This window comes from Trachurus trachurus (genome assembly GCF_905171665.1).
Source record: "Trachurus trachurus genome assembly, chromosome: 24".
Lineage (NCBI taxonomy): Eukaryota > Metazoa > Chordata > Actinopteri > Carangiformes > Carangidae > Trachurus > Trachurus trachurus.
In genome coordinates, this window is record NC_139910.1 from 9,714,092 (window position 1) to 9,730,280 (window position 16,189).

The following is a 16,189-nucleotide window of genomic DNA, read 5'->3' on the forward strand; positions in this document are numbered from 1 at the left end:
TGTGCAGCCAAGGGATGCGCCTGAATGTGGTGACGTAGGGACGAGGACCAATAGATCCATGACGAGGGCGGGGGCTGCTAACTCCATCGGCTGACAAGACGTTATGGTGCGTTCAAGGCAACTCGTAACTCGTGTTTTTCCGACCTGTGAACTCGTACCAGTTCGATCTGGTACGAGTTCACGGGTCGGAAGTTACGAGTGGCCGTTATAGTGACTTTCACAGGTAAAACAGGTCGGAGAAACACGAGTGGGTTGCCTGGAACGCTACAAAGTCGTAAGTCGTGACTTGAAGCTGTAATTTACGGTTTCAAAAGCCTGCCTGGAACGCAGCATTAGCCAAAACCACCGGATCGCTTACTTCTGCTTTAACTCTTTTTTGAAGAAACTGATACTGGTGAATTTCAAAATAAGACTTTAAAACCCTTTATTGTTGATTATGTGAGTGTGCTTGTGGGGTGTAAACTCCTCCTTAGCGTAAGAAAGCCTTTAAATTACAGGAAACAATTGACACAACATGACCTTTCTAGCATCAGTGGTTGCTAAGGTGATTTATAGTATATACAAAATATATACAAACCATAACGGTTAATTACTGACAGTGAAACGACTACAAGACAAAAAGCTGATGTCGAAGTGCAGCTGGTTAATGTGAGTGCAAATGGTTGGATATCATTGTGCGTGATTGTTAAACCTCAAACATCGGAGGTATTTGTTCCCATTTTCCTTTCACACGTTTGTTCCGCTCGACTTGAGACTGAAATTATAGGTTTTAATTTACTCGCACGCTCTTCTGCAGCCCCGTCTGCCCTCAGCGTTTCAACAGCTGAGTTGAACCCTCACATCTGATGAGCATAACTGTGGTGGGCGGACCGGCTTTTAGTTGCTTAAGCACTAGCCCTGCTTCTTCTGATTGTTGTTGTTCTCCAGAGCTGCTGCTGCTGCTGCTGCGAAGCCTCCGTGACAAAGCCTTTGTAGGTAGAGAGTTAATTACAACCGTGGCAGCGACTGCGAGCGCTGCGTGAAAAGGGCACGCAGCAAATAGGCCTGGGTGGGTGGGTGGGTGGGTGGGGGGTGAGTGAGGGAGGGTGTGTCCGCTGTCTTTGACTCACTGACACACACTCAAACACACACACATGTGTCGGTGTGAAGGGCTACAGATGCAGATGAGAGTTGCAGTGGTTCCTGTGGTGCAGACGTGCACGCTGACATTAAAATGATGGAGACACAGACAGAACCGTTGTTATCACTGGCACTGGCTCTTTTTTGCATACATATCAATGCTCATAAAACACATTCCTGCATGCTACATGTATATTATACTGTGTCAAGCTTTTTATACACATGTTGCACTCTGCTCTGCAGCCTTAACATCTGTATGTATCTTTTAGAATAGTTTGAACTTTTTATTTGTAGTGTGTCTATAGTCTTTTCGCCCTGGGCTTGAAAAAAAAACTTTTATTTTAATATTTTCTCAATAGGGACAAGTGTAAGACATGGACTAGTGTCACACCATGAGTAGCCAAAACATTGCAGGGCTCACTCCCAGATGGACAGTTATACAAATACAACAGTAAGTATACATAAAAACAAATAGGGCAAAACAAACAATCATATAAGTACTAGTCTTGTTGTTCTATTGGGCTTTACATATGATACTATAACATAACATAACATATAACACATAACATAACATAACATAACAACGCTTGTTAGGTATACCAATATCAAAAAGGTACAGCAGTAGCCTACTTAAGCAAGTAAAACGGTTAAAAATACATATTGGTACCGGTACCGACCAAAAATGTTGGTATCGGGACAATGCTAATGCAGACACAATTTTATTAATAACAATAAAATAATAAATTAAAGAGCTTTATAAAATGATAGTGTTTCATTCTAAGTCAGTGGACTTATTGCTTGAAACATAAAACCACTTTATATTTCTTCCTATAATGTTGTGAGGTGCAGTTACATGTGATATTCTAAATATTCTGTATCAGATGAACTTATTATATTACTCCTCTGTCTGTGGCTGAGAATATCATTTCTACAAAGAGGAGTCAGTCTGTTCTTCTTCTGACTCAGACGTCTCTGTTGGTGTTATACCTGCTGTGACTGTGTTAATGATCTTTGTTTTCTGTTTCTGTTTCTTCAGGCCGACGTTGTTGCGCGAACAACACTACCAGTATCTCAAGAAGGGCTTACGTCATTTATCGGACACTTACGAGGTACGGCGAGCGCAGTGTGTGCAACCACACGGTGAAACATCCGTTGTTACGTTCTGGTAACTGCCCCTCCAGCTGGGTTTTTAAACCAGAGTTCACTCAGAGGTCGCTGCATTAGATCCAGTGTGTGTCAGTAATAACCTGGGCCGACCTGAAGGACAGTAACACTCACCGCCTCTGGTTAGGCGCCTGATTGGCTCACTCGGCTTTAAATAGAAGCACCATTGTACTCACTTTTCAGAAAAATATGCTTACTCACTCCAAGGAAGGTCACCTCTCTTTGTGTGTTTGAGTGAACTGTTTTTCTTTTTTTTTATTACCACAATAGAGAAAGAGAGAAAGAAAAGAATTTGTTGCTCGCTCCACCTCCAGCTCAGTATCAGGACTGATGCGAGTGAAACCTCAGCTGACAGCCGGAGCATCTGTGCTGCTGTGACGCTGGATTTATGATGTTGCAGCGGTGGAAAATTAGAAGCTGAATCATGATATTATGTGATAAAAAAATCAGCACTTAAGACATCACAGCAGTGTGTTGTTGTGATGTATCGGCATAAACACTGTCATATATTTACCAACCGTAGAAAAATAAGTGCTGTGATATTTTCCCATGTGCCCCGGCTCTAACGTCTTCCTCCTGGGCCTCTCCCCTGTGTGTGTGTGTGTGTGTGTGTGTGTGCGTGCGTGTGCCTGGCAGACCCGTTTCCCCTCGTCTCTGCCTCCAACTGACTGATCTAGCTGTGTCGTTTATTGCTATAATTGGTCATCTGATGCCCATCTGATCATGTGATGTGTGTGTTTCTGTGTGTGTGTGTGTGCTGTCTATCCCTGTGTAAGTAGTGTCTGGATGCTAGCAGACCGTGGCTTTGCTTCTGGATTCTTCACAGTCTGGAGCTACTCGAGGAACCCATTCCCTCTACTGTCGCCTCCGAGTGAGTCACACACACACACACACACACACACAGATACACAGACACACACACGCACACTCATACTCCACAACTAAACTGCTACCGAGGGGCAGAAATGCAGCCAAATAAAGCCTGTGCACCGCCAAATACTTTTTAAATTATTTATATCCCTTGCATAGTTCTCATAATTACCAGATGCTGCTGCAAAACAAGAGACAAAATGAGCAGCAGCAGCTTCACTCCGACTGTCCCCAACCGGAGTGGTAGTTGTTTAATGTGCTGTGCAAAATGTACATACTACAAATCATGTAATCCCAATGCTCTCACCAAAATGTGATTATTTAGCACCTACAGAACTGTGCAAGGTGAAGGCTCTTAATAGGGCTGAACAACTAATCACAGTATTAAGGTACCTTGTATGGTAATGTGTTTATTATTCTATATAAATGAACCATTGTGGTTGGTTGCTTACATCATGTGAGGGATCATACTTGTTTGGTGCCAGACCCAAGAAAAATCACACCATCACCCTTTAATATATGTTTGTCAATGGAAATTCACTCGGATCAAAAGGTCAAAATAACAGATTGAGCAGAAACACAGTGGCAATTAACATCTAGCCCAGGGACTACAGTTGAAAACTGGCACATTTGTAGTCGTGACGACGAATGTGCACTGTTCCTGTAAAAATAAACAGATGAATAAAATTATAAGGATTTTTTATTTAAACCTTTATTTAAACTCGGAATTATATTGAGGAGCAACCTCATTTGCAATATAGCAAAGATAAATCGAAAACAGCGAAGTCTAGCTAGCTAACAGGAGCAGTTGGAGGTAAAATAAGATGCAGTTATGGATTTAAATTGTCCTAATGATAAAAGTGTGGTAAGTTTCAGATGGTTTTGCAGATTGTTCCAGGTTGCAGGTACACAGTAAGTGTAATTGCATTATCAACTTTAACAGCTCTGATATCCACATGTATTGCCCTAACACTTAAAGGACAATTCCAGGCGAATTCAATCCAAATTTTAGGTCTAAAAGAATGAATCTGAAGATTTTCAGTTTAATTGCTCCTGTTTTACGGTAGTTGCATCTGTCCCCGCGTCACCACGGCAGCAATGAATGGGAGTGGATGTAAGTTCCGCTGTTTAGGCTGTTTCCAGCCCTCAAAGCCGCAATTTTTTTCCACAGACAGCGTCAGGTGGAGACTCGAACATGCACCGAGAAGTTTATTTACTTCAAGCAAGCCGGCATGTTTGTAAAACTAGATCTAATTCAAAGTCTCCCGGAGTCTCGCGCGAGCCCGAAGTTGCAGTGCTGGTGTATTCAGGCGTAGTAGGAGCTACCGCTTGTGTCATAAACACAGGAATATCAACTCTTTACTTGCTTGAAGTGTACATTTTTTCCCACAGACAGCGTCAGGTGGCTACTCAAACATGCGCCGAGAAGTTTTTTTTACTTGAAGCAAGTCAAGAGTTGATATTCCTGTCTTTATGACACAAACGGTAGCTTTTCCCACTGCGCCTGAATACACCAGCACGGCAACTGGGTCTCGCGCGAGACTCCGGGAGACTTTGAATTAGATCTAGTTTTACAAACATGCCGGCTTGCTTGAAGTAAATAAACTTCTCGGTGCATGTTTGAGTCGCCATCTGACGCTGTCTGTGGAAAAAAATTGCGGCTTTGAGGGCTGGAAACAGCCTAAACAGCGGAACTTACATCCACTCCCATTCATTGCTGCCGTGGGGATGCGGGGACAGACGCAACTACCGCTAAACAGGAGCAATTAAACTGAAAATCTTCAGATTCATTCTTTTAGACCTAAAATGATATGAAAATACACCCCAGAGTTGAATTCGCCTGGAATTGTCCTTTAATGTAAAGGCAGGACTTTATATCCATCAACAAACTTTATTCAGTGTCTAGTTAACAAAATAAAACCTGAATCGAATCAAAACACTGTGACAACTCTGTAAAACAGCAGCAGGTTGATGGTTTCAGTGTCGTGGAGAGATCACCTCCGTCTCATGTGATCCAGACCGTTGAGATGTTTGGTCTTCATGACTCAGATGAGCTGCATAATGGATGAGAATCTAAAACCATCTAAAGAGCTGTAAAACCATTTCACAGTGCTGTATAAGTGATAACTGCAATTTACACTTTACAACATGGCCCTAATATGTTTAAAGACGAGACATAAATCAAGTGACATAAAAGTTGACGGCAAGTTGTTAAAACCAGAAGTGCATCAATGCAAAACGAGCACATTAATGTTATATGTCGCTTTTATTTTTATTATCCCAACGTCATATTTCACTGAGCCCGTTCCAAAGTACAGAACCTGTTTGTTCTGTTTTATTCTCCCACTGGTAGTTTCCATGATTTACTACAGCAGTTAATCTTCATTTTCCGACCGTGATCGAATTCTCACAGTAATTAATAGTCACGGTGTTGATGTAAGAAGCTGCGATGACTCAGACGGTCGTGACTGGTGATTAACAGCAGTAGTGACAGCGCTGAGCTGAATAAGCAGGTGTGTCATTTGAGAGATGTCATGCAGCCATGACTCCAAACAGTGTTGCTGTTATTGCCACCAAAATGTCACTTGATTAAATTATTGCCAGCTGAAAGTAACACTCTGCAAACCCCTGAAGCGAGCGGCCGATGCCAGGCCGCCAACCCACACTCTCATTATTACCGCGAGGCGAGCCAGCACACCGGCTGGCACTGCCCAGCGCCAACGTGACGGCCTCGTGCTCACACACACACACACACACACATAGAAACACACAGGCTCTGTTCGGGGCCTTTATAACAATGCATCCTACAACAGATTGCTTTCTCTGTCCCATGAAATGTACACTGTTCTCAGGTCAGCGCTGGCACCGGTTTGTCCGGTTGGCCAAAGTTACTGTAGGTTTTTTCCTTCCAACTCAGTTGGCTCGAGACGCGCTCGCAGTTCTTTTGTGATTTCTTCCCCCCGTGGCGGAGGATGAAGAGGACGTTTGTGAGAGCGGCAGCCTGGTGCACGGAGGCTGGAAAGAAAAGGAAGCTGTGGTTAAAGACGATCGGTCGGTCGGTCGGCGCTCGGTGCCACGTCAGCGAACCCAGTGGTGCTGGTTTCACAGAGTGCAGCAGCGGCGGAGACACAGGACTGGAGACGATGTTGTTTGTGAGGAAGAAAGAAAGAAAGAAAGCTGGTTTTTGTCCGTGGACTGTTAATGAGCAAAATGTGTTTCATTGTGCACTTGTTTTTTGAATGGGTAGATAAAGTTAATTGGAAATGCATGGTCATTGTCAGGCTCATGTGCCTTCATGCACAGTTGGACACATTCACATGGAGAATCTGTCCGCTACAACCTCACTGAGCAGCTCCACCAGAGGGTTGTTTAACATTTCTTATCTCTTACTACAGTTTTAATCCACATTGAAAACAACAGTGAATCAAAATGTGCAGAATTTGAAACTAACTTCACTTGGAAACAAACAGAGTGGGACCATTAATATGCATCCATTCACCTAACATTTTTTAAGACATAAGACTTTTTATTGATCCCACGTGTGGGAAATTAACTTGGAACAGTAGCAATGTACAAAAAATATATACAAAAAATGAAGATATGTACTGTTATTTACAAAATATTATTTAAAGAGACCCCGAGAAGTTTTCTTTTGGTTATGAAAGAGTCTAGTCTCATATTAATGTTGATGAATCTACATTACCCACACTTGTTAATGGGTCAATTTTCGATAAATATATTGTTATTTTGATATTATTTAGTGGTCAACTCGCCCAGCATTTCCTAGTTTCCTGGTTTCCCGGACGCTGCCCGGCGGGTCATGGGAATAACGCCACCGGATCGCTAGTTGGCATCATTTATGGTCGGAACTACGACGGTATCTGATCGTCTTCGAACTTCCGACTTTCGTTCTTGATTAATGAAAACATTCTTGGCAAATGCTTTCGCTTTCGTCCGTCTTGCGCTGGTCCAGAATTTCACCGTGTGCGCAGAGGCTCATGGGAAATGTAGTGTGAAAAAACTTTGCTTTCGGAAACTCCTCGTAGTCCCTTTAAATAGAGAAAAAAAAGTATATATGTTTGGTCGGAGATATTGCACAGTGTGGGTGGTCAAAGTAAAAGTATGGCTTGTATGAATAAGCAAGGTTAAAAAATAAAATGCACAAGAATAGATTATGCAGAAAAGAAGAAAAAAAAAAAAGAAACATCTGTTTCTATGTGCTGTTCTCAGATCGGTGCATGGTGTGGCAGCAGTGTGAACATGTTCACACCAAACACCAAAATGAGGAAGACGTGACCTCAGTGACTTTGATCGCGGTGTGATGATGATGATCGTTGCCGGGAAAAGCAGCCGTCGACCGGCCAGCGAGCGGTGGCGGTTCTGTGGACGGACGCGCCTCGTCGCTGAGAGGTCAGAGAGCTGCGTATGCGAGTGGCTGGAGTTGACAGAAAGCGCCGTGGTCACTCAGATAACCACTCACTCTCTTTTACAACTGTGGGCGAGCAGAAAAGAAAAAGAAAAAAACAAACCCATCTCTGAACATTCATCTTATTGTTCAGCAGCTGAAGATCACGTCAGGTTCCACTGCCGTCGGCCAAGAGCAGAAACCTGAAGCTGCAGTGGAAACACAACTCACCAAACTGGACCGAGGAGGACTGGAAAAAGAAAAGAAAAAAAAAATACAAAACGCCGCCTGGTCTCATGAATCTGGTCAGGAGTTTTGGCGTCAACAACGTGAATTCATGGAGCCAACCTGCCTTATGTCGCAGTGCAACAGGCCGTGGGTTTCCTGGCACCTCGCGGCTTCCTTGACATCAACCATCATGGTTCACATGCATGTGTTGTTGTTGTTGCTGACCATGTTATTCCCTTTATGGGCAGAACTCGGCATCTTTTGGCAGCTTGAGTGTGTGAAGCTGAACATGGAGCAGAAATGTTCTGGATTTCTTTCTTTTTTTTTGGGATTGCTGTCGTGCATTTGAGGTCGTTTCTCTGCGCTTTTTAAATTAACATTGTCATGGAGAAACAAACCAAATGTTATCCAGAGCACCAGTTGTTGTGTTGGATAATTAAAGCTTATCCCACAGACTTATTCCATATGCACACACACAGAGACAGACTGACTGACTCTCCACTGTGTGTTTTTCAACAAAGCAGTGAGAGGCCTAATTTTTTGTTATTGTTTGACCACAATAAAAAAATATCTTTATGTATGTTTACATTGTCAACTCATAAATGTTAATTAATTGTGCTCCTGAACCGTCTCTCTCCACAGTGTGTGTCAGTTCCTGGCTCGGTGTCAGAGCCCGACAGGAGGTTTTGCTGGAGGACCAGGACAACACGCCCACCTAGCGCCCACCTACGCTGCCGTCAACGCCCTCTCCATCATTGGCACCGAAGAGGCCTATAACGTTATAAACAGGTACGGTTACACATGCAACATTACAGAGTTACTTTTATTGTTGCACTATATGATATTTTATGTTCCCACATTGGGTATGTGCAGAGAATAAAACTAAGAAGCCGAGTTCAACACGTATGTAGAAGAGGACAAACACTGTGTATCTGAGGCCAAACCTCTCTGCAGCTGTGATGTAGATCATGAGTTTTGCCGTCAGCACTAGTTTGGCTTTCCAGACCCCAGGAGTTTTTGAGATGATCGGCAAATTTGTCACGGCGACTTTCCTAGAGAGATAAACTCAAGAGTTGCACCGTGGACAATAAATAGTGGAATATACACAACACTGTGTATCAGATCAGACTTCAGGTATCAAAATGTGTTTGTACTGAAATCCTCGACAGTCCAGGTCATAAGTACTCAGACAGTCGCACATTAGAAATAGAAACATTGATGCTACATTAAAGCACCAAGTCTCAGCTTTCAGTTTTAGGTTTACATCAATATAGACAGACGTATGTGGACGTTTCGCGGCGTAGTTGTCTCTGTCTACGTGTGGGGAAGATCATAAAAAACAAAACAAATGTGTATCTGTATCGGAGAGGTGTTGGTTGGTCAGAATCAACCGCTGGGTCCAGTCTAAACAAACAGGTGCATCGGAAAACTAGGAAACTGCAAACGCCCCGGTGGGTTTATGGTTGGAAATCATTTGCATTGGAGAAGAAAAAGCCTTTTTATGCCTGAGCAGAAAGTGGAGGTTGAGGCGTACGTGTCTCTCTGTCTCTGAGGCTTTTTATCAGGGGTTTGCATCTTGTGGTGAAGTTGACAGAGAGGAACAGGCTGCAGTTTGCAAAAAAAAAACTAAAAAACTAATCTAGTTACTTTTGCCTCACTAAACTTTTGACCTCATGTTTTATAAGAGGCTTTATCTCCCACACACTTCTGTCTATACTGATGTAAATCTGCTCAAATTAAATCTTTATCCAAGAGTATTTCCCAAAATTCCTATTATTTCTTAATGTATTGTGTATAAGATAATAGCCAAGTGCTTTTATCACTATTTTCTCAGCTTTTTCTATAATTATGCCCCTAATTATAATGTGCAAAAGATAATTTTGCCCAAATGCTGACAAAATAAAACCCTTTATTAATTCATGCAAACATGTACATATGAATTGTTGTGGCGCTTGACATGAGTAAAAAAGATTTTAGATACAGTATCTATGTTTATATCTCTGGCTATGAATCATGTGAAGATGAAATGCAAACACATATTTCTACACTTTATTATTGTAAAGACATTAATAGCTTTAATTAACATCTGTCAACCTCAGAGCATTTGTATTGTTTTATTTCATAATGAGTGTTGATCTGTCCAAACACTAATGTTCTGGACCGTATGTTGTATCAGGCTTATGACAAAAAAAAAAACATCCTGAAATCCCCCAGTCACATTACTGAGCGTTTAATTAGTGTTTGAAATTCATTAATTAATTGACATGTTCAAATCCTCTTGAGTGTAATTATATTTTTCTGCAGTGCTACATCATATTAGCTCTGACCTTTTAAACAGTTGTAGGAAAACAAAACAGAAACCTCTTTAAGATGCTATTTACACAGAAGCTAATTATAACCATTTGTATTGCAGAGGTGTGTTTACGTGACCTTTTTACTCCTCATTTTCTCTGTATTTATGACGGACTAACTGGCACAGTGAAGCTCCAGCTACTGATGCTCTCACTCGTGATTCCTGTTTCATTGATGTGATGCAGCCACTGACAGCAGGTGTTATTGCTGCATAAGTGCTTTAATGAATCCTCTCTTCTTCTCCTTCTCTTCTTTCCTGTCACCCCCTCCTCTCCTCTCCTCCTTCTCTCTCTTGTTCCCGTGTTGACCTCGTCTCTAGGGAGAAGCTGCTAGATTTCCTATGGTCAGTGAAGCAGCCAGATGGCTCGTTTGTGATGCACGTTGGAGGCGAGGTGGATGTCAGGTGAGAATCCACAAGATTATAATATAATACCCTCCTCCTTCTCCTCTACCATCCAGCTATTAGTCTCCACCGGCTTTGATTTCATGGCTTTTCACAGTTTTATAGTATTTGGTTATTGTCACAATGCTGAAAGATCCAAGACGAAAAGATGTAATTTATTTAAAACATTGTGGGTTCTCATTATTATACATCGTTGTTCAACAGTCAGAAATATTTTCACAGATAAATTTTGCACACTGAGTCTTCTCATGAAATAAGTAGGACATTTTTAAAAACTACATCGCCTTTTCTTCTCCTATCCCTCTGCATTTTTTATGCTCTTTTGTTCGTCTTGGTGTGGGTAGAAAAGAGGAGAAATACCCACATCTCTTCTCTCTCTCAGTGCTATGTGGGGCAGTGGTTTTTTTTTTTTTTTAATAAGCAGCTTTGAGGTATCATTTTCTGTTTCCACAAAGAACCTCAGCAGTCAAACTAAACTTCCTCAGTCTCTGAGGCGTCTTTTATCTGCTGCCAGCCAATTACTGTTCTACTGTCATTATGTATTATTCAGCTCTTTAGCTTATCAGTCGCTGCCCTGTCAAAAACATGCATGTCCAACTTTTCATAAACTAAGAAAAGCTGCCTCGTTTTACCTTAAACTTGGGAGCGTAACTAGTTTTTAATTTACCTGAGGGACCACAGGGTGTTTTATTGTTTCGTTTTGAAGAAATGAACCCAAGGCTGCCCTGAGGGAGAAGTGATGATACCAGGTGGATTATCTCAGTGAAATTAAGTAAACCAATCTTGCAGTTACATAGTTTTCACAAGACAGCAACCAAAAAAAAACCACACAAACAATAAAAAAACAAACCCCGAACCCGGTCTCAATTAAAGTATGAAAATTGTCTGTTTTTATCATAGTCAACAAATCTCATGGAAAGACCAAAACCTACAGTGACATAATCCTATTAACAACATTCATTATTAAGCTTTAAAACATTTGTCATGTTTCATCACGCTGATGAACACTCTGGCTCATTTTGTCTCAGTCACATTTTACTGTAGCATGTCGCTGCTGGAAACACTCAGTAGAGAACTAAATGTGTGTTAATCCACAGCTGGAAATAGTCTCCAGCAAATCCACCAGCTCCTCCTGTTTCACAAACATCTTCTAAGGAAGCTACTGAGCCTTTTTAAAAAAAAATGTATTTTAACTATTTATACATTCTCTGTTTTTAAAGATTTATATTATGATTATTTATGAGATGTGTTAACAGTAATAGAAAGTGTAGTCTAGTCTAGAGCACTAGTCCTGAACCTCGATTTCACAAGAAATATGACCATTTTGATTAAAAAGAAAAGAAAAACTCATCCAGATTCAGCACCTGTGTCCCAGTTCAGGGACTGTATCCAATTATGTCCCCTTTTTTCAACTATGTAACATTCATATTGAACACAGAATTCAAACTATGCTATATTTTGAACACTGTTCAACATCACAATATAAAGAACAACAAGCACCGACGACAATAAAAAGCACAATTTAAATTGAATTATTATACTAGGGGAAATCCAAAGGAGAAATAGTCTAATAGTTTTTGCTGCTATCAGATTTTTCTGTTTTCATTTGAATCTTTACAAATACGACTGGAGGGCAAACGTTCAAGTCATTTTATAATTCATTCATTCACATTTCATCTCAGAAGGACTTGGAATTATTGAGAATGAGGAAGTGGAACATGAATTTATTGTGTTTCGAGGACGTTGCTGATGTGTACAGCCATCTCCTCCCGAACTCAACCTATCCCAAGATTCATTGCGCGCCGGTTAACAAATAATAAAAAAAAGGGGCCACATTTTCATAGACCACGTCTCTGCGGCCTCTGAATTGGGACACGGCTAATGTCCTTTTAACAGCTTCTGGATGACAGTGGTGAAATAAACTATTCCAGGCTTGTTTGTTGGATGAGTACAGCGTTCCCTCTGGTCTCATCAAGCCTTTTGTTAATAGTCATAAAAAGCCAAATTAGCATCTGCCTTCGGTTCTTGATAAGTTATTAATTCTAAAAGCTCTCCAGCCTCTCGATGGCAGAGGAAATAAAACATGCAGAAGCTGGGATGGCTCGACAAATGTGAACACAGGTGAAACACAAAAGACAAAATGGATGTTTATGCTGCTGCTGTCGGTCTAAAAATACAGAGCCCTGGACGATAAAGACTTCCTGTTCAGCCGCCTCTCTCTTTGTTGATTTCTATCAACATGACTGTGTTTTTTTCTTTTCCCCCCTTTTTCATAGGAGTGCGTACTGCGCAGCATCTGTGGCATCGCTCACAAACATCCTCACGCCAAGACTGTTTGAGGACACGACCAACTGGATCCTCAGGTACCAACAAAGCCCCTCAGAGAGCTTTATTCAATTCAACACGGTTTGGTTCTTCCTCTTTTTAAATCAAGGAAGTGTCTGAGTGTGTGTGTGTGTCCTCCTCTGTGTCCAGTTGTCAGAACTGGGAGGGGGGTCTAAGTGGAGTCCCAGGTCTGGAGGCCCACGGCGGGTACACCTTCTGTGGCACGGCCGCCCTCGTCATCCTGGGCAAAGAACATATGCTGGATCTCAAAGCCCTGCTGGTGAGGAGCCCAATGACAGTTTATATATTTCTAAGGTTATTACAAACAGAAACATTAAAAAGACATAAGAGGTGGATCAAGTATACAGGTCCATCAAGTACAGGCAGTCCTGGTCAAATATTACTCTAATACACGAACACATACAATGAAAGTCACATTTTTACTGTAGTAAAGATACAAAAGCATTCAAAAATACTTTTTGTTGTAGTTGTATTGTCCCACAGTGCAAATACACGACATAATGAGTCTGAAACAACCTACTGAATAATTGACTAAGGAAACCTGTAGATAAAAAGCTTGTAGAATAAAACCCTATAATAATAATAACTGTGAAACTGTGTCATGGTAAACATTAAACAACAGGGGTCTCCCTTTGTTTATTATGTAGTGTCCTAGTGCCAGGTTCAAACATGGCTGACAGTGTAGGAGTTGTTTTTTTTCTCATACGATGGAAACAGCATTATGGTCGACTGCATTTTCAAAAAGAATTGAAATTCATTGTGTTGACTAAAAAGCTGCTTCCTTCACAGAAATGTTTTACAGTGCTGCTTTTGTAACTGTCCACCCCCCTGTCTCCTGTCTTCTGTCTCCTGTCCTATAGGAATCTATAGTTTTCAGCCTTTGTGCTGAAGGAACATCCCTGTTGTTGGTTGCCGTGACGCCAGGCACCGACATAAACACATAGATGTGATAAAATAAGAATATATTGTTATGACTCAGTGAGATTCCACTGAGCAAAACAACTGATAACGCCCTGGTGAGCAGCCATTTTGTTCTGAAATGCTGCAGTGAAGCTCACAGCTTTGGTCTTTTTTTTTTTTTTTGCTTTTTTTTTGCTTTTGCTTATTTTAGATTCCTTTAGATGTGTGTTCAGGGAACGTTTCCTGTCTGGTGGAGCCTTTCAGCCTCGGGTCTTCAAGCAGCAACTTTTCATTATTTCATCTCACTTGTTCAGTCACCAGGCTCCTGACATAAGACGGAGGTCAAAGTGCTTGTGTTTCTTTTCCTACAGTGTTGGGACTGTTGAGGATGTAATGTTTAATCCTCTATAGGGAAATTCTCTCGTCATTTCCCTGCTTCCACAGGAGTTAGAGATCAGAGCAGCAGCCCTGTGGCTTTATGTGGCCTGGGCAGATGCTCGCTGACACAAAGCTTAAGGTCACTGGGGAGGAAAAAAAACAGAAGAGAGAGAGATAGAGAGTCACTGGTTGGGCAGCCTGCAGCAGTTTTACTCAGTCTCTTATTTTGAAACGAGAGTCAGAGCTTTGCAGTAAATGTTGAGCTCTTGTCTCCGTCTTATAGCAACACATTCAAATCCCGTGTGGTAATAAAGTTACATTTGCATGTGACTGGTCAGGAAACGTGTTACCCACACTCTGGCCGGCTGAGACTCCTCCTCGGTCGGTGGTAACGCTGATGTCACAGGTGAACGGGGGGAACAGCGTCGTGTCCTCTGAGGTGTCCCGTGTCACGGCCCCCTCTCCCCCTCTCCCCTTCCCCCCACCGTATGGATCTGTGTCTCGGTGGTTTAACCTGAGTGTCAGTGGAGTTGCCAGAGTTGGTCTTTGGTGGTGCGGCGAAGGTTGTAAGTCGACACCAGGTCGAGAATATCTACAGCAGCGCGGCGGCTCGTCTGCTGCAGCGTTATCACCGCTTCACATCTTTGTCTGACGCTTCAGAAATGAGCAGCGATTTAGAATATTTTCATATTGTGTACCATTGTCTGGACAAAACAAGCAGCTCCAGCTATGGAAATCAAATAGTCGATCGAAACACTGATCAAAAACGAACATAAAATGAAGCCCTAACATGATAATCTGCAGAAAATTGTTATAAATTATATATTTTTGTTGAAAATTCAAGTGTAATATCGAGGCAAACTACAAATATATCCTCTCATGTAGTCGCAAAATAAAATGAACAATGACGGTAACAACAATACTTATTATAATAATAACAAATTATAAATGAATCAAACTAATTAGATTATTTAAAAAAGAGTCATACAGTAAAGTAATATAACAAACATCAACACAATGGAATAGAATAAAAGGCAGGTGCCATGCTTTTATGTTTTCCCTGTAACGTCTCCTTTTCAGTCAGTGATATCGTTGGGCATGAATGTTAATGGACACATCTGGAAACATCTGTTTGCAAACATCTGTCTATGCAGAGTAGGGGTGTGACTGTGTACACGTGTAAACGTTTACACGGAATGAAACTGTAAACGTTTAGTAAAAAATCCCTAAACGATACACGCAATTATTATTTTTTTTTATTTTTTTACATAGCGTCCTACATTTTGGGGGGCTGGGTGAAAAATAGTCCCTCACACTGTCTTAATTTAGAGAAAACTATGATTTAATAAAAATGATGCTGTGACGCGCTTCCCTCCTCCAGACAAAATGTGCGTGAGTGAGTTTTTTTTTTCCTTTTTTTTTTTGCGAGCGAGTCTGATGGCGCCGCCACCGAGTAGCCTAAACGCCCATCCGAAATAAACGCCGGGTCAGACATTGCTTTTCTGGTTGCCAAAAAAGATTCTATGCAAATATAGCCTCCCTAAACACAAACAAATAACCTTAAAAGAATTGAAAGGGGTGTCTCGAGACACTGAAGACGGCCGAGGACCGACGAGACGCCTCTGGGCTGGTTGCTCCTGCCCGGTCTGTCCTCTCCTCTCATCCGCACTTCAGCACCTGTCCTGGGCTGCACCCATAGACTGCACCGTGTCGGCTCGGCTCGCTCCTCGTTTTAAATGACTTATTACTCCTTAGTAGGAACAATTTACTGTTCTGATCACTCATACGCGTGTATAGTTAGGCTATACGTTGCATTATTATTAGTTATACTTCAAAAATAAAGGACGGTGGAGCAAGCCAAGCTGTAGCCCAGGACAGGTGCTGAAGTGTGGGAGAGGAGGGAGACTGGGCTCCGTGGGGCTCTGGCAACTTGCAGCGGGGGGGGGGTACGGGGGTTCGGGGGTTCGGGGGTACGGGGGTCGACTCTGAACGCTCACCGGGCAGATCTCTCCAGTTACGGTGCG

At 42.0% G+C, this 16,189-nt stretch overlaps 1 protein-coding gene across 2 annotated transcripts in view; it reads left to right on the forward strand.

Annotated features, from left to right (window-relative positions):
• The window catches only part of fntb (farnesyltransferase, CAAX box, subunit beta), a 38,586-nt gene that overhangs the window by 3,609 nt on the left and 18,788 nt on the right, over window positions 1–16,189 (forward strand). For both annotated transcript variants that reach the window (XR_014596425.1, XM_084000705.1), the window contains exons 3-8: window positions 2,156–2,228; window positions 3,063–3,154; window positions 8,429–8,575; window positions 10,458–10,541; window positions 12,818–12,904; window positions 13,017–13,146. Coding sequence is in view for 1 of the 2 variants with exons in the window: in XM_084000705.1 (XP_083856831.1) it covers window positions 2,156–2,228; window positions 3,063–3,154; window positions 8,429–8,575; window positions 10,458–10,541; window positions 12,818–12,904; window positions 13,017–13,146 (613 nt within the window). In the remaining variant the exon portion in view is untranslated. The remainder of the gene's footprint in view (window positions 1–2,155; window positions 2,229–3,062; window positions 3,155–8,428; window positions 8,576–10,457; window positions 10,542–12,817; window positions 12,905–13,016; window positions 13,147–16,189) is intronic.